General features: G+C 34.5%; 1 protein-coding gene across 1 annotated transcript in view; it reads left to right on the top strand.

The window, feature by feature from the left end:
- Positions 1 to 5,176: 5,176 nt before the first annotated feature.
- The window catches only part of LOC132169063 (uncharacterized), a 42,590-nt gene continuing 28,193 nt past the window's right edge, over positions 5,177 to 19,573 (top strand). Inside the window, exons 1-4 of the mRNA XM_088513162.1 lie at positions 5,177 to 5,729; positions 7,042 to 7,521; positions 7,633 to 7,782; positions 13,007 to 13,108. Coding sequence (XP_088369288.1) covers positions 5,177 to 5,729; positions 7,042 to 7,521; positions 7,633 to 7,782; positions 13,007 to 13,108 — 1,285 coding nt within the window. The remainder of the gene's footprint in view (positions 5,730 to 7,041; positions 7,522 to 7,632; positions 7,783 to 13,006; positions 13,109 to 19,573) is intronic.

Below are 19,573 nucleotides of genomic sequence, written 5' to 3' on the forward strand. Positions count from 1 at the left end.
AATAATTTTTTTTTTTTTTTTTTTTTTTTTTTTTTTTCACATCAATCAAATCTATTATACTTTCGGTCCACTTTCTTTTTCAGGCCCTTTGCCAAACACACCCTAAGATTTTAGGAGCCGGCGGTTTTGGAAGGCAGCCCATCTAGCACGGTAACTATAAGTAATTACCTCATCATCATCTTTTGCATCATATTTTGCGTTTGCATCAAGTCTGGGTGTGAGTACTCAGATATTAGAGGCACAGAGAGTGTGATTTCAATAAAATGTCCTTAAGTTGTATGAAAATGGAAATGGCCGGCACATGTGGTTTTTTCTTTACGAGGTTGTCAATTGTCGTGATCTTTAGCTGAGGATGAAGAGAATTTTAAGAAAATTATTACTACAAACATTAAACTTTTGAAGAATATTTCTTACAGCAATAATTTTGAAATATTATTAATAAAACTTAATAAAAAGGCCTACTGATGTGGATGCTAATGAACAGGAATGGAACTCTTCGGTAAACATATTTTCATAAAAGAGTTCTAATTTATTTTGTATGAAAATTCCGTACAGCTTTTTATGAACTTCATTGTTTTTATAGCACTTCTATAAATAAAAGATCTTTTTGATACATGCTAAACAAAGAGGCAATTCCGCCTATGTTTTTTAGGGAAGAACAGTCAGAAGACAAGAAAAATTTTCACGAAAGTATTGCAAAATTATAATGTTATTATTTTTCTCCGCTTTAAATGACCCAGAGAGGATCTCCATTTCTCATGCCACCATAGACTATTTACTTCAAGGGCCTCAAGAAAAAAGGGAAAAAAAAATATATTGAAAGCTTGCTTGAACAGAAATTAGCTGCAATTTCATACAAATCAATTTAATAGAGTAATATGTGTAGGTAGGTATGGCAGTGGCTACCACCAATGGTGGTAGTTCAATGGTCTCAAGGGATTGGGGATGCACTAGAGCTTGAGTTCGACTCCCGCAATGAGAATCCCTTAGTGTATTAGTGTTAGCCACCTTGAGTCCCACTGATGCCTAGTGGGGCGGGTGTTAAGTTATGATTCGATCGGTTTTGAGGGAGTGCCTGCGGTTCCCACAATCTAGGCCCTTCTGAGCGGCGCCCATGGGTTGGTATTACTATGGTCCCGCTCAAGTAGAATAGCTACAATTGACCTCCTCATTAAAAAAAAAAAAAAAAAAGTATTACAGTGGCTGATGTAATTATATTTAAATTTTTTATTTATTATATTTTTATAATATATATATATATATAAAAATATGATGCATACAATTTAAAATTAAAATACTTTATAACATAAAATATGTCTTCTTAATATAAAATATTTATCCTTTATGAAGTCTATATCACCCATCATTTATTGGATGCATATGCATTAAATCTTGCTTTTTTTTTTGTGTCCACCTAAATTTACTGCCCTTCAAAAACTCAACCATGCACACAAGAGAAATTGTAGGAAATAGCACTAGAAGTAGCTGACTGATTTGTGCTCAGCGTTGATATATGTTTATAGATTAAACTTGTGTTTTGTTACTAGACAATGAAAATTCTAGGACCTACTAAACTATGAGCTTGTTTAAGTTTGCATTGGAAAATATAACTTTTGACCGTAAAATTTTATTAGAAAGTTTTACTACTAAAAAATTATTTAGCGATTTGGTAACTATATATGTTTTTTTTTTTATTTTTTTTATTTTTTTTAACTGATGTTTAGTAACAAATTAAATGAAAACAAAAATGCATCAAGCAAAAATGACACCAAAAAAAAAAAAATGACGTAATATTTTTTTATTTCGTTTATAGCAACCTAAAATGTGATTTTTTTTTTTTTTTTTTTAAAAAAAAATTAATGGTAGTGAGAATTTAATTAGCACGTGTTAGACAACATGGAGACACACAAGATACTTTTTTTTTTTTGCAGATTAACTATATGAGAATGTTTATATTGTTAGAGTTTTTAAGTCTTTTCGTATAGAATTTGAACTCAAGTTTAAGATGCTTAATGCCACAAGCAACCAGAATAATTATTTGCATATCCATTAATAATAATAATCATCATAATTAATCCCCTCCAAGCCCAGCACTAATATTCTCTAAAGTCCCAACTGCCAATCAAACTCAATAAGTAACATATTCCAAACATAAACATAAAAATAGAACCACTCTTGTCTTTGCCTGGATTCCATTTCTTCTTACAATTTTCTATGCCTAGAATCCATTTCCCCCACCAATCTCTTTCCCACCATACTACCGTTTTGCCTCCTCTGACTCATGGTTGGGGTGGCTCACCCCGACGTTGTTTCATTGTGACCATCACCCATATGCATGGTTACGTTGGTCACCTCTAAATATTGGACCCAAGACATTAAACATCAATAAACATAAATCTATGGACCCACGAGCGAACCTAGGATTTTGTGTGTGGAGTCGCCAATCTACTTTGAATGGAAAGTCTAACTAAAAAATCAGAGAAAAAGAAAGAAAAAGGCACATATGGATCTACGCAAGATCGATGCTTAGAACGATAAGTGTTTTTTTTTTTTTTTTGTGTGTGTGTGTGTGTGTGTTAAGTAAAAAAGAGACCACGTTAAACATTTTCTTTCTTCTATTGTTTTGCAGTTTTCTTTTTGAAAAAACTTCACTTATATATAGATCCTAACTTTATTCTCATTATCATCATAATCCAATGCTAAACAATCAAGGAAAACTGCTTTAAAGTGTTGAAAGATGGATGCATATTGTTTTAACGGAAAAAGGAAATGTATCTTTAAAGTACATGCTTTACATGTAAGAATCAAACTTTCCTTTAATAAAAATGTCAAATTTTAACTCTTGTGAAATGATACACGACTAAGCATGATTAAGTACGAAAACCAGTGTAAAACAGGCATAATAAATCAAGATTAAGAGTTGGGTTAAGCCTCCTTACCTCAGGGTGAGAGCTTCTCCAAGCCCTTAGGAGAAATACCACCAAGGTGGTTCTCTCTCTCTCTCTAGGGTGAGGTTTATGGGAAAAATGTGAAATGGGACCTATGGTTTATCCTAAATCCTTAAATAAGACCATTCACATGAATCATGTGCCGGAAAAGTTGTTAAAAAGCATGCGAGTGGGCACCTATCGATCATTGAAAAGCATCGATTAATTGTTATGTGCCAAGTTGTTGAAGCTAGCTAATATTCAATCCCACTCAAACTCAACTATTAAGGATAATGTTGAAGCCAAAGTCAATAATAAGATGGCAATAACGTCAAGTATTTGAATTTCACAACCTTTGAGCTCTTTATGTTAATTACTGCCATCTTAACATTGACTTTAGCTTCAACATTATCCTTAGTAGTTGAGTTTGAGTGGGACTGAATATCCTTAGTAGCTGAGTTTGAGTGGGATTGAATATTAGCTTCAACACACGTGTATCAATCAATCATTCTAGGACTGGTCGATTGTTGGTCGAAGAAACCCTAAGGATAATAATTATAAAACACATTCCAAACACATTTTAAAAAACACTTTTATTTATATATGCCTATTAGGGAAATTTTTATATATAAAATTTAAGATCAATTAAAAATTCTCGTGGTTTTAAACCAATGATTATTTAACATAATTGTCAAGTATTAAATTGGGGTGTTACATTTATAAAATAAATTACATGAAAGATGTAAATTTTTTTAATAAAATCCATAATGGCCATAATGGCCCACCCTCCTCGAGAATAGAAGTAATTTCCTTGACTCAACCAAAAAATAGAAAACTTAAATCCTTAATTTATTCATCCTGGAATTCTGGAAATTACTTATATTGAATTTATATTTTGGAAACTAATTTCACGATCACTCAACCTTATATATATAAGATTAATTTATATTTATGCATCTATATATATGCGATCAAGTTTTAACGTTTAATTTGGGATCATTTGTATGAAGAGAAATGCTATTAAATTATCAAATAATCGTTGTTGTAAGGTTTCCTCGTGAAAGATGTGATTGCATGCATGTGATTGTCTCATTATATTTTTTGTTAGATCGTCTGATAGAGGGAAGTTCCAGAATGGTCTTTTTATTTATTTATTTGTTTTTTTTTTTTTTTTTGTCGATGTATAAATGAATGATATTTCGTGTTTTAGTCCTTCTGACTGACTGGTTTAAGAGTTGGTATACGTATGTCACGGTTTTGTTTTTGGGCTTCTTAATTTGGTTTTATTAGTTCTTATCATTTTTAACACTTTAAACCCTAGGGACATATTGGGACTTTATCCTCTAAAAACTCATGTGTGACCTATGTGGGTCATTCTCCATCAGGAAAGAAACAAAATGCTAATAGATGGGTAAATTTATAAACTACTAAAATTTCAGAGAGTTTGATTGCTACTTTTTAAATATTTGAGGCAAAATATTTAAAAGCCTCCAATATTTAAAAGTGATAAGTAAGATTTACAACATATTTCCATTGGACTAGCTAGCAACCTTTAGGCCTCGTTTGGTTTGTGGAATAGACCACTGCAAAGGAATAACTAATCCTACGGTATATCTATTTTTTTGTTTGGTTACACAATATTTTTAGGAATATTTTATTTCCATCAAACTACTAATCCTTAAGGAAATGAATATATTTTTCAAAAATACTCATATAATCTTTTTTTTTTTTTTTTTTTCTTAAGTTAAAACAAAATAAATAAATAAAAAATATGAAAAATAAAGTGGGTGGCTTGACCACCCATTGGGGGAGTTGGGGAAATCAAATGGTAATTTTATTGAATTTTGATCAAATGGTAATTTTAAGAACCACATCATTCTTAGAAGGACACAAAATACACTTCTAGAATTACTTTATAGGAGCATGTTGAATCAGTTGCACGACTAGATTCTATTTTATTGGATGTTATTTATGGTTTTGTTTAAGAAGCGTTTTGTCCTCAATTTAAGGTTTCTTCCACCTAGGACTAGAAAATAATATCTACTTAGGATTAAGATGACATCAGGAGAGCACCTAGCATTTCCCAATATTTATTAATAAGTAAAAATTAAGAAGTAACAAGTGATTAAATGTGAATTAATACAGTGCAAGGGGATTAGGGAAGTCCATCAAGGAATTCCTATTATTACTTTTATTGTCTTTAATCATGGTCCTAACACCGGCCATATGGATATACTCACAGATTAAACATGGAAAGAAAGGATGCCTTGAATGCAGTTGTTGTTGAAGTTCTTGACAAAGATAATTACGTGGCTTGGAGCGTTCGGGTAAAAATCTATTTGATGGCCCATGAGCTTTGGGAAATAATTGAAGCAGCCACCGAACCTCCACGGCAAGAAGATGATGAAGCTTATTTTAAGGCTTGGAGTAAGAAGAATTCTATAGCCTTACATGTAATCCAAATTTCATGCGGACCAGATACATTTTCTAAGATTATTCAAATTAGTTCTGCAAAAATCGCTTGGGATACATTGACAAAAATGTTTCTTCAAGCTCTTGGAAAAGATAATTATGTGGATTGGAGTGATCGGGTAAAAACCTATTTGATGGCCCATGATGTTTGGGACATAATTGAAGCAACCACCGAACCTCCGAGGCAAGAAGATGATGAAGCTGCTTTTAAGGTTTGGAGTAAGAAGAATTCCACAGCCTTACATGTAATTCAAATTTCATGCGGACCCGACAAATTTTCGAAGATTAAACTGATTAGTTCGGCTAAAAGTGCATGGGATACATTGGCAGGTCTCTCTCTCTCTCTCTCTCTCTCTCTATCCCACTCCTTGAAATATTCACATGCATGTTGAAACAAAGGTTGCTTTAATTTGAGTGCAATTTTTCTTCAAGTTCTTGAGGAAGATAATTATGAGGAATGGTTGGATAAACACCTTTTTGATGGCCCATGATCTTTGGACATAATTGAAGCAATCACTGAACCTCCAAAGCAAGACGATCGATGATGAAGTTGCTTTTGAGGCTTGAAGTAAGAAAACTTCCATGGCCTTACATGTAATCAAAATTTCTTTCAGACGGACCCATTTTCTAGGATTATTGAGATTAGTTTAGTAAAAATTGTTTAGGAGCGGAAAAGTATAACGTTCTTGAAAATACTAAGTCATAAGTTCTCTCTCTTTCAACCGCGTAGATGCTCATACATTCTAAATGTATAATAACGTACATTAAGGGAAAAATCAAAATTAGTCGTTAATTTTATTTTATTTTTTTCAATTTAATCTTCTAATTTTCAATTTCGATAATTTTTTATAAATAAAAATGTTAGTTAAGAGAAACTTTTGTTACTAATTAAAACACTAGTGTTAAATATTATGTCCATTCGTCAACTTATTTTTGAATTAATTGACGACGTGCTATGTCATTCCACTACAATGATGAAACTTAGTAGCACTGCAAATGATCGGGGATAAAATTCAATGGGAATATATTAAAAAATATAATATCTTATTAAAGAAGGTATTGTAAACTAATGGTAGTTTCTTTTATCATTCAATGTTCGGGTTCACCATGACAATTACTTATTATTTTCCAGTTCTATTATTTAATCTATAGTTCACTTGGTCGATTTTATTATTTTTGGAAAATCATTATTTCAATCGATTCTTATTGGTTTTATTGCAGGGTATGGCAAACTTTCTAACAAAAAATGAGTCGGTACATGTATTTTAATTTTCAAATCAACCATCAATAGCTAGTGTGTGATATGATAACGTACTATATATGTACAAAATTCAGTGCTTCATTGGTAGTGCATATATAATATACATATATACGCAAACACACACGAGAGAAAGATATTAATTTATTAAATAAAATTTTGCTCTTTAATAATATTTTTTTCATCAAGTTTCCTATGTTATAAAGAAATTATAGACAGGTATCTGCATGGGTTTTGCCTTGACTTCGGATGCTGCTTGTTTGTACTAATTCTGATGACCTTTACATATTGAGTTAATTCTGCGTGCATGTTGATGTCAGAATGGCTTCATTTCACTATCATTCCATGAAAACGAGAAAAAAAAAAACTTTGCAGGCTTCGAAGAAATTGGGTACGATGACTTTGTTGAGTTTCAGCACATTAAAGTGGCTATGGAAAGTGGTGATTGGAACGCTTCGGTACAGCAGTTCCTTAACTGTGAACCGGGTGCGAAAATCACATATTTAGGCGAGACGGCTCTTCACGTTGCTGTTAGTGCTGGGCATGAGCATTTAGTGAAGAGGCTAGTGGATTTAATGTCGAAAGAAGACTTGGAAATTCAAGATTGGTCTGGTGACACAACTCTGGTTCGTGCGGTTAGTGCTGGAAACTACATGATGGCAGAGTGCATGGTTCAAAAGAACAAGAAATTGCTCCTCATTAAAGATTCACATGGGTATATTCCAGTTATTCAGGCTATTTTCAATGCGCATATCAGATTGGCTCGATATCTGTATTTTCATACTACATGGGATGTTCTAATCCAAGAAAAATGCATCAACGGCGCTACATTTTTTACCCAGGCTATATATAACCGAAGTTTAGGTAAGAACCAACCCTACCAATCCAACTAACGTTATATCTGATGATTTGAAATCTTCTCAATATAATTCCCTTTTGTTTCAATGTTTTTTGTACGCTGGCACCACACACCAGATATTGCTTTCAATTTAATTCAGGGCTATCCACGTTTGGTTCTTGCTCTGGACTATCAGGGTTTGTCCCCTTTCTACGCTTTGTCTGCTATGCCTTATGCATTCCCGAGTGTAGATCGGCTCGCGTTTTGGAAACGATGGATCTACTCCGGTTAGCACCAATCTCTTTTCTCTGTGCTTCTCATTATTATTATTTTCTGGTTTATTTATTTTCTAAATAAAATTGACAAATGGTTAGAAAGGATCAACGGAGACCATGTTTTTATTTTTTTATTTTTTTTATTTTTTTATTTTTTAAAATCAAATTGAAAAGAAAGTTAAAGCGGGAAAGACACGGTTAAAATCTAAATAAAGAGTCCATGAAAAGGTAGGCATGGGACTCCGCTACAAACCACAGTAGTGTAAGGAAAACTTCAAAAACTCTAATAATTTCATATTTTCATGTATACATACAAAAGAATCTGATAACGAAACACAACATTAACACACATTAAAAAATAGTTATTTGTTATTATTAAGCTTTAATTACTTTTGTGGAAAGATAAAACAATTAGTGATGTTTGAATAACTGATTTCAAATGAGTGATTGTAAACTGTACAAACAAATCATAGAAACTTCTTATAAATTGACGAGGCAGTCAACTATTTTAACATAATCTTGAAAGCATAAACAAACGAAAAAAATTGTGCTTTTCACATGAGTAATATTGTATATGTGGCAACCTAATTTCCATTTTTTTTTTTTTTTAACTACATTTGTTAGATAAATAGCGTAACCAGACCCATGTTTTATACTTTTAAATAATGAAATCTTGGTTTCCTTCATTGGATTGTATCTATATAGATACAATCCAATGAAGGAAACCAAGATAGTGATGCCCACTCCCCACTATATATATATATATAGGACGCACAAAAAAGATAGTGAGGCATGCCCACTCCCCACTATTTTCAATCCATAATTGAAACAACCTTAACTACGTACTGATACAAAAAAGAAATAAATTACTTAATAATTGATATTTACAAAAAGAAATATAAATATAAAATCCATGGACTATTCTAAAAAAGTAAAGGAAAAACGACACTTAACCCCCGAACTACCAAGTACCATCAACATCTTTACATCAGAGCACTAAGTACCATCAACGGATAAAACTTGCCATAACAAATAAATCTCTCGATGACAACTAGGTTCACCGCTAAAGTTTTGCACCTCCTGCCCCATCTCTAGCGCTAGCTAATGTGTAACACCTAGACATTAATATTAAGCCATAAGCGTGGAATAAATTCATATTTCACGTGGTACTACAACTTTTCTTCCGTACCCAATTTTCCCTTTGTTTTTAAAATCACAAGCTCACTTAAACGAACCAATATACTAGAGCTCTAAATTGAAATAACATTTTATGCATAATTGAAAGTCATTACATAATCCTATACTACTATTGTTTTTGTACAATTCAAAAGAATGCCACACAAGGCATTCGTACGTAATTATGACTGATTGACAAAACTCTGCCCTTCAAAAGTTAAGGCCTCCTACCAATCTCACAGATAGTAGTTCAAGCTCGCATATATAAGAGACCTAGGCCTCCTCAACCCCTCCTCAATGAAATTTGTAAAAATTACAATTTTATAAGTGGAAGATCGAGTCCAGAACTGAGCAAGTATAAACAGATTGACCGTTATTGGTGTGTGATGTGAACCTCCCTTTTCCTTAAAATTTCTGTCTTTGTTTTCAAAATGGTTTTCGAGGTTAAAGATTATTTAAAACTGACAATATTTTTCATAAAATATGTGTATTAAAGGGCCAAAGTGGAATCATCAAGTCATTCACTTTAGAAAGAGATCGACTTTTCATAATAATGGAAGGTAAAGTACAAATTTTCCCCGGAATTTTTTTTTTTTCTTTAAAGTTCTATAATCTCATCCTTGTAATAAGCAGATAAAATCAATTACTAATCATATGATAATGGAAAAGGAAAAAATTTATAGGGAAAAGATAGTTTCCAAGACTCCAAAATGTAGTACATTTTTTATTGTGTCATAGAAAATTATATATAGAATTTACTTCGTGCGTAAGATGGTGTCCTAGTTCCATTTGCACTCATATCTCTTGTGCTATTTGTGTTACCTTTTGAATGCTGCAACACACTTTATGATAAAGAAAAATTTCTAAGGTAAATTGAAGAGTTAATTATTTCATCTTTTGTGTTGCTGAAAAGAAAATTGCTCATGCTAGACATGTATTAACACTATTACCGAATTCTTATTCGAAAGTCATTGGCCTTTTTTAATGAAAGGTATACACATTCAACCGGATCATGCCATAGATGAACTTCGTAAGAGCGTTCACAAGGAAGCATATATTCCCCGAAGTGCTCGAGGAAGTCAAATCACCGGCTTAAGTATGTTGTTGCTTAATCTTTTTTATTTGTTTGCCTGATATTTGGCTTGAAACATGAAGAATAATATTATGGACAACTTGATATTTTCTCTGGTGATTATTTCGTTGCTTTCATCAGAAAAAACAATAAACGAGTAACTATTTTGCTTTCGGTGTTGGCAATATCAATGCAAAAATTACTTTGTCCTTAAAGTAAACGTCAAATATAACATAACTCGAGAGAAGACAACATAACTAAATACATTAGAGATTACAATATTTGATGACGCATTTGTAAATTACTAAGTAACATATCTAAATTACTTTTCAAAGAGGGGCGGTAGAAGTATGGAGGTGCTATTATTCTTTATAGGAGAGTCATCAATGTATGACTTATCCTTCCAAGTGGCTTTCATAGCATTCTTTTTACAAAGAGTTTGGATAAGTTGCCCGCATTTGTCTAAAAGTAAAACACTCATGACACTCGCACGCACAAGTCCAAAAGTCTGATTCAGTGGTGCTGTGCAGCACTCCGTGTAACCAGATTCGCCCCACCCATCCCTCAGTTTCTCCGCTTGGTTCAGCTTTTCCAGTGGATCTGTTGATCGCTGCAAGACGAAAGAAGAATAGACAACAAATTGCTCTTCGGTGGGCAATTTTTTTCCTCTGTGGTCAAACACTCTGCACAAGAAGAAGCAATTGCTTCAATCTTTTGGGTGAGGCACGCGGCCATCAGGTGCTTTATTCGTACCTAACCTATAATCCTATTTTTTTGTTGTTTTTTATTTTGTTTTGGTTTAGACCTAGCCCAACTATTCCATTATTCACTAACAATTTTTTTTTTTCTAAAGCCCATCTACACAAACGCACAAACCAGTACACCTACATGTTATAAACTACAAGTAGTTTATACATCATAACTAAGCTACAAGTCGTTTAATGCTCCCTTCAAAAAAATAAATAAATAATAATAATAATAATAAATAAACACCTAGTCTTCACAATGGCTGAAACCACACATTCTATCATTTCCACACCTCCTTCCCAAGATCCCAATCATCATTTGAACCTCCACCATTCCGATCATCTTGGTGTGGTATTGGCATCTCAATTTCTTAATGGTGAAAATTATCAAACATGAAGCCGGACAATCATTATGGCTCTCACCGCCAAGAACAAGCTCGGATTAATTGACGGGACCATCTCTCTACCAGTGACCACCTCCAAATATTTTTCACAATGGAGTCATTGCAACAATATAGTAAAATCTTAGTTATTAAATTCCATTTCTAATGACATTTGCTCTAGTGTTATTTATTGCAATCTTGCGAGTGACATTTGGTTGGATCTTAAAGAACGATTTTCTCAAGTGAATAGTCCTCGCATGTTTCAATTAGAACCAGATATCAATACCCTCGTCCAAGGCACCATGCCTATCGCCACATACTTCACAAAATTAAAAGGGTTAGGGATGAATTGTCAGCACTTCAGCCCAACCCCCTTGCACTTGTGGCGCACTAAAAGAGGACCTCCAACTACAGCAATGTTAATGTACCATGAAGTTCTTCATTGGACTCAATGAGTCATATGTAGCTGTTTGGGAACATATCCTCTTGACAGAACTATTGCCTTCAGTCAATCGTGCATATGCCTTGGTCTTTCAAGAGGAACGCCAACACCCCATTACCACCCCACCCACCTTTGAGGGCATTACCTTGGCTGCAAAGGCAATCTACCACCATGGAAGGAGAACCAATCTGCTTTTTAGAAGAAGGAAGATAGTAGTTCAAGCTCGCATATATGACCTAGGCCTCCTCAACTGATGCAGCGTGACTTAGTAGGCTGCAGCGAAGAACAACAATAAAAGAACGGATAAACAATTCCAGATCTAGATTCTATCAAAGACCTAAGAATTCTTCTAAAAACAATAGATACTCTCTAAAGTTTATAGGAAAAGAAGAATAAACTCAACTCTGAGTATTCTCATTAATCAAAATCAATAATAAACAACAACTGTTTTCTCTAGAGGCTATAAGCATATATTTATAGCCCCAAAACCCTAAACATAATAAAATATGACATAAATATCCCCAAAACCCTACACCTAATAAAATAACGAAATAAAGGCTCCCAAAACCCTAATCCTACTAAAACAAGGAAATAAAGACGGCTTGACCTAATTTAACAACGCAGAAAATTAACATAATGCTCCGTGTGCGATCGATCGCAGGTATAGTGCGATCGATCGCACGACCAGGGAACCTGCGACCTGCATCATCAACCCCTCCTCAATGAAATTTGTAAAAATTACAATTTTACAAGTGGAAGATCGAGTCCAGGACTAAGCAAGTATAAACAGATTGACGTTATTGGTGTGTGATGTGAACCTCCTTTTTCCTTAAAATTTCTGTCTTTGTTTTCAAAATGGTTTTCGAGGTTAAAGATTATTTAAAACTGACAATATTTTTCATAAAATATGTGTATCAAAGTGCCAAAGTGGAATTATCAAGTCATTTACTTTAGAAAGAGACTTTTCATAATAATGGAAGATAAAGTACAAATTTTCTCTGGAATTTCTTTTTTCTTTAAAGTTCTATATATAATCTCATCCTTGTAATAATCAGATAAAATCAATTACTAATCATAAGATGATGGAAAAGGAAAAAATTAGTAAGGAAAAGATAGTTTCCAAGACTCCAAAATGTAGTACATTTTTTATTGTGTCATAGAAAATTATATATAGAATTTACTTCGTACTTAAGATGGTGTCCTAGTCCCATTTGCACTCATATCTCTTGTGCTATCTGTGTTACCTTTTGAATGCTGCAACACACGTACTTCAGGATAAAGAAAAATTTCTAAGGTAAATTGAAGAGTTACTTATTTAATCTTTTGTGTTGCTGAAAAGAAAATTGCTCATGCTAGACATGTATTAACACTATTACCGAATTCTTATTCGAAAGTCATTGGCCTTTTTTAATGAAAGGTATGCACATTCAACCGGGTCTTGCCATAGATGAACTTCGTATGAGCGTTGAAAATGAAGCAAATCGCCGAAGTGACCAAGGAATTCAAATCACCAGATCAAGTATGTTGTTGCCTAATCTTTTTTATTTTTTTGCCTGATATTTGGCTTGAAACATGAAGAATAATATTATGGACAACTTGATATTTTCTCTTGTGATTATTTCGTTGCCTTCATCAGAAAAAACAGTAAACGAGTAACTATTTTGCTTTCGGTGTTGGCAATATCAATGCAAAAATTACTTTGTCCTTAAAGTAAACGTCAAATATAACATAACGCGAGAGAAAACAACATAACCAAATACATTAGAGATTACAATATTTGATGAAGCATTTGTAAATTACTAAGTAACATATCTAAATTACTTTTCAAAGAGGGGCGGTAGAAGTATGGAGGTGCTTTTATTCTTTATAGGAGAGTCATCAATGTATGACTTATCTTTCAAAGTGGCTTTCATAGCATTCTTTTTACAAAGAGTTTGGATAAGTTGCCCGAATTTGTCTAAAATTAAAACACTTATGCCACTCGCACGCCCAAGTCCAAAAGTCTGATTCAGTGGTGCTGTGCAGCACTCCGTGTAACCAGATTCGCCCCACCCATCCCTCAGTTTCTCCGCTTGGTTCAGCTTTTCCAGTGGATCTGTTGATCGCTACAAGACGAAAGAAGAATAGACAACAAATTCCATTTCTAATGATATTTGCTCTAGTGTTATTTATTGCAATCTTGCGAGTGACATTTGGTTGCATCTTAAAGAACGATTTTCTCAAGTGAATAGTCCTCACATGTTTCAACTAGTGCCAGATATCAACACCCTCGTCCAAGGCACCATGCCTATCGCCACATACTTCACAAAATTAAAAGGGTTAGGGATGAATTGTCAGCACTTCAGCCCAACCCCCTTGCACTTGTGGCGCACTAAAAGAGGACCTCCAACTACAGCAATGTTAATGTACCATGAAGTTCTTCATTGGACTCAATGAGTCATATGTAGCTGTTTGGGAACATATCCTCTTGACAGAACTATTGCCTTCAGTCAATCGTGCATATGCCTTGGTCTTTCAAGAGGAACGCCAACACCCCATTACCACCCCACCCACCTTTGAGGGCATTACCTTGGCTGCAAAGGCAATCTACCACCATGGAAGGAGAACCAATCTGCTTTTTAGAAGAAGGAAGATAGTAGTTCAAGCTCGCATATATAAGAGACCTAGGCCTCCTCAACCCCTCCTCAATGAAATTTGTAAAAATTACAATTTTACAAGTGGAAGATCGAGTCCAGGACTAAGCAAGTATAAACAGATTGACGTTATTGGTGTGTGATGTGAACCTCCTTTTTCCTTAAAATTTCTGTCTTTGTTTTCAAAATGGTTTTCGAGGTTAAAGATTATTTAAAACTGACAATATTTTTCATAAAATATGTGTATCAAAGTGCCAAAGTGGAATTATCAAGTCATTTACTTTAGAAAGAGACTTTTCATAATAATGGAAGATAAAGTACAAATTTTCTCTGGAATTTCTTTTTTCTTTAAAGTTCTATATATAATCTCATCCTTGTAATAATCAGATAAAATCAATTACTAATCATAAGATGATGGAAAAGGAAAAAATTAGTAAGGAAAAGATAGTTTCCAAGACTCCAAAATGTAGTACATTTTTTATTGTGTCATAGAAAATTATATATAGAATTTACTTCGTACTTAAGATGGTGTCCTAGTCCCATTTGCACTCATATCTCTTGTGCTATCTGTGTTACCTTTTGAATGCTGCAACACACGTACTTCAGGATAAAGAAAAATTTCTAAGGTAAATTGAAGAGTTACTTATTTAATCTTTTGTGTTGCTGAAAAGAAAATTGCTCATGCTAGACATGTATTAACACTATTACCGAATTCTTATTCGAAAGTCATTGGCCTTTTTTAATGAAAGGTATGCACATTCAACCGGGTCTTGCCATAGATGAACTTCGTATGAGCGTTGAAAATGAAGCAAATCGCCGAAGTGACCAAGGAATTCAAATCACCAGATCAAGTATGTTGTTGCCTAATCTTTTTTATTTTTTTGCCTGATATTTGGCTTGAAACATGAAGAATAATATTATGGACAACTTGATATTTTCTCTTGTGATTATTTCGTTGCCTTCATCAGAAAAAACAGTAAACGAGTAACTATTTTGCTTTCGGTGTTGGCAATATCAATGCAAAAATTACTTTGTCCTTAAAGTAAACGTCAAATATAACATAACTCGGGAGAAAACAACATAACCAAATACATTAGAGATTACAATATTTGATGAAGCATTTGTAAATTACTAAGTAACATATCTAAATTACTTTTCAAAGAGGGGCGGTAGAAGTATGGAGGTGCTTTTATTCTTTATAGGAGAGTCATCAATGTATGACTTATCTTTCAAAGTGGCTTTCATAGCATTCTTTTTACAAAGAGTTTGGATAAGTTGCCCGAATTTGTCTAAAATTAAAACACTTATGCCACTCGCACGCCCAAGTCCAAAAGTCTGATTCAGTGGTGCTGTGCAGCACTCCGTGTAACCAGATTCGCCCCACCCATCCCTCAGTTTCTCCGCTTGGTTCAGCTTTTCCAGTGGATCTGTTGATCGCTACAAGACGAAAGAAGAATAGACAACAAATTCCATTTCTAATGATATTTGCTCTAGTGTTATTTATTGCAATCTTGCGAGTGACATTTGGTTGCATCTTAAAGAACGATTTTCTCAAGTGAATAGTCCTCACATGTTTCAACTAGTGCCAGATATCAACACCCTCGTCCAAGGCACCATGCCTATCGCCACATACTTCACAAAATTAAAAGGGTTAGGGATGAATTGTCAGCACTTCAGCCCAACCCCCTTGCACTTGTGGCGCACTAAAAGAGGACCTCCAACTACAGCAATGTTAATGTACCATGAAGTTCTTCATTGGACTCAATGAGTCATATGTAGCTGTTTGGGAACATATCCTCTTGACAGAACTATTGCCTTCAGTCAATCGTGCATATGCCTTGGTCTTTCAAGAGGAACGCCAACACCCCATTACCACCCCACCCACCTTTGAGGGCATTACCTTGGCTGCAAAGGCAATCTACCACCATGGAAGGAGAACCAATCTGCTTTTTAGAAGAAGGAAGATAGTAGTTCAAGCTCGCATATATAAGAGACCTAGGCCTCCTCAACCCCTCCTCAATGAAATTTGTAAAAATTACAATTTTACAAGTGGAAGATCGAGTCCAGGACTAAGCAAGTATAAACAGATTGACGTTATTGGTGTGTGATGTGAACCTCCTTTTTCCTTAAAATTTCTGTCTTTGTTTTCAAAATGGTTTTCGAGGTTAAAGATTATTTAAAACTGACAATATTTTTCATAAAATATGTGTATCAAAGTGCCAAAGTGGAATTATCAAGTCATTTACTTTAGAAAGAGACTTTTCATAATAATGGAAGATAAAGTACAAATTTTCTCTGGAATTTCTTTTTTCTTTAAAGTTCTATATATAATCTCATCCTTGTAATAATCAGATAAAATCAATTACTAATCATAAGATGATGGAAAAGGAAAAAATTAGTAAGGAAAAGATAGTTTCCAAGACTCCAAAATGTAGTACATTTTTTATTGTTTCGTAGAAAATTATATATAGAATTTACTTCGTACGTAAGATGGTGTCCTAGTCCCATTTGCACTCATATCTCTTGTGCTATTTGTGTTACCTTTTGAATGCTGCAACACACGTACTTCAGGATAAAGAAAAATTTCTAAGGTAAATTGAAGAGTTACTTATTTAATCTTTTGTGTTGCTGAAAAGAAAATTGCTCATGCTAGACATGTATTAACACTATTACCGAATTCTTATTCGAAAGTCATTGGCCTTTTTTAATGAAAGGTATGCACATTCAACCGGGTCTTGCCATAGATGAACTTCGTATGAGCGTTGAAAATGAAGCAAATCGCCGAAGTGACCAAGGAATTCAAATCACCAGATCAAGTATGTTGTTGCCTAATCTTTTTTATTTTTTTGCCTGATATTTGGCTTGAAACATGAAGAATAATATTATGGACAACTTGATACTTTCTCTTGTGATTATTTCGTTGCCTTCATCAGAAAAAACAGTAAACGAGTAACTATTTTGCTTTCGGTGTTGGCAATATCAATGCAAAAATTACTTTGTCCTTAAAGTAAACGTCAAATATAACATAACTCGAGAGAAAACAACATAACCAAATACATTAGAGATTACAATATTTGATGAAGCATTTGTAAATTACTAAGTAACATATCTAAATTACTTTTCAAAGAGGGGCGGTAGAAGTATGGAGGTGCTTTTATTCTTTATAGGAGAGTCATCAATGTATGACTTATCTTTCAAAGTGGCTTTCATAGCATTCTTTTTACAAAGAGTTTGGATAAGTTGCCCGAATTTGTCTAAAATTAAAACACTTATGACACTCGCACGCCCAAGTCCAAAAGTCTGATTCAGTGGTGCTGTGCAGCACTCCGTGTAACCAGATTCACCCCACCCATCCCTCAGTTTCTCCGCTTGGTTCAGCTTTTCCAGTGGATCTGTTGATCGCTACAAGACGAAAGAAGAATAGACAACAAATTCCATTTCTAATGATATTTGCTCTAGTGTTATTTATTGCAATCTTGCGAGTGACATTTGGTTGCATCTTAAAGAACGATTTTCTCAAGTGAATAGTCCTCACATGTTTCAACTAGTGCCAGATATCAACACCCTCGTCCAAGGCACCATGCCTATCGCCACATACTTCACAAAATTAAAAGGGTTAGGGATGAATTGTCAGCACTTCAGCCCAACCCCCTTGCACTTGTGGCGCACTAAAAGAGGACCTCCAACTACAGCAATGTTAATGTACCATGAAGTTCTTCATTGGACTCAATGAGTCATATGTAGCTGTTTGGGAACATATCCTCTTGACAGAACTATTGCCTTCAGTCAATCGTGCATATGCCTTGGTCTTTCAAGAGGAACGCCAACACACCATTACCACCCCACCCACCTTTGAGGGCATTACCTTGGCTGCAAAGGCAATCTACCACCACAGAAGGAAAACTAATTTGATTTTTTGAAGAAGGAAAGACTGAAATGCACTTATTGCAGTCATGATGGTCATACTACCGAGCTATGCTACCAACTTCACGGATTCCCTCCTACTCGTCGCAAGATTGACTTTGGCTCTGGCTTTAGTCCTAAGCCTCGTGCTCATCAGTTTTCTACTACCAACAATTTTTCGTTTACACCTGATCAATGCCAATAGATTCTTGCAATTTTGAATAACATCACTTCACAACAATCCATGGCCCACCAAACACGTAGTACCGAACCATCTCTCGTAGGTACATATTTTGTCTCATTTGATGATTCATTATGGATTATGGAATGTGGTGCTACTGATCATGTGGTCTGTTCTCCCACTGCCTTGACCTAGTCATATCCTATTCATGGTCGTACTATCCAATTACCTGATGGCTCATATGCTTTCGAAACTCACATTGGATCTGTGAATTTCTCCCCATCACTCGTTCTTCAAAATGTCTATTGTGTTCCTACTTTTCACTTTAACCTGATCTTTGTGCGTACACTAAGTTGGACATTGCATTGTCTCATTTTTTTTTTCTTCTGATTTTTGTTTCATCCAGGACCTTCACTCTATGAAGATGATTGGTCTGGTCATTGAGAGGGATGGCCAGTATTAGTTCCCAGCACGAGACCTGAACAATGTTAGGTGGCAAAGTCAACCTCACAACTTTGGCATCGCCGATTAGGTCACCTCTCTAATAAATTTTTGTCATTTCCTTCTAATAATGTATTTGAAATTTGTAGTTCAAATTCAGAACATTGTCTTGTTTGTCCTCTAGGAAAAGCAAACACTTATTCTGTTTCCAACTAGTCAAATTTCTTATACTGTACCTTTTGCATTAATACACATTGATATTTGGGGTGGTTACCACACACCTTCCATTAATGGGGTACATTATTTTCTGACCATTGTTAATGATTACACCCGATATACATGGGTATATTTGATGCAACCTAAATCCGTGGCTCGCTTTCTTCTACAATCCTTCATTAATCTTGTCGAGAACCAATTCTTGACTACCATCAAAGTTATTTGCAGTGACAATGGCCATGAATTCATTGTTCCTTCCTTTTATTCTAACAAATGAATCATCCATCAAACCAGTTGTGTCTCTACTCCCCAACAAAATGGAGTTGCTGAACATAATCATCGTCACCTTCTCAATATGTTCGGTGATTTACTCTTTCTGACCCACTTAACCATACGTTTATGAGGAGACGCTATCCTCACTCCTACCTATTTGATCAATAGAACTCTTACCCCCTTCTTATTTGGCAAATCTCCATATGAGAAGTTATACAACTCGAAACCTCAATACAATCACTTGCGAGATTTCGGTTGTTAAGCTTTGCTTCCAATCATCCACAAAATCCATCAAAATTTGACCTTCGTGCCATATGCCATACGATGTGTCTTCCTC

The sequence above is a fragment of the Corylus avellana genome, chromosome 2, assembly GCF_965113065.1.
Source record: "Corylus avellana chromosome 2, dhCorAvel1.hap1.2, whole genome shotgun sequence".
Lineage (NCBI taxonomy): Eukaryota > Viridiplantae > Streptophyta > Magnoliopsida > Fagales > Betulaceae > Corylus > Corylus avellana.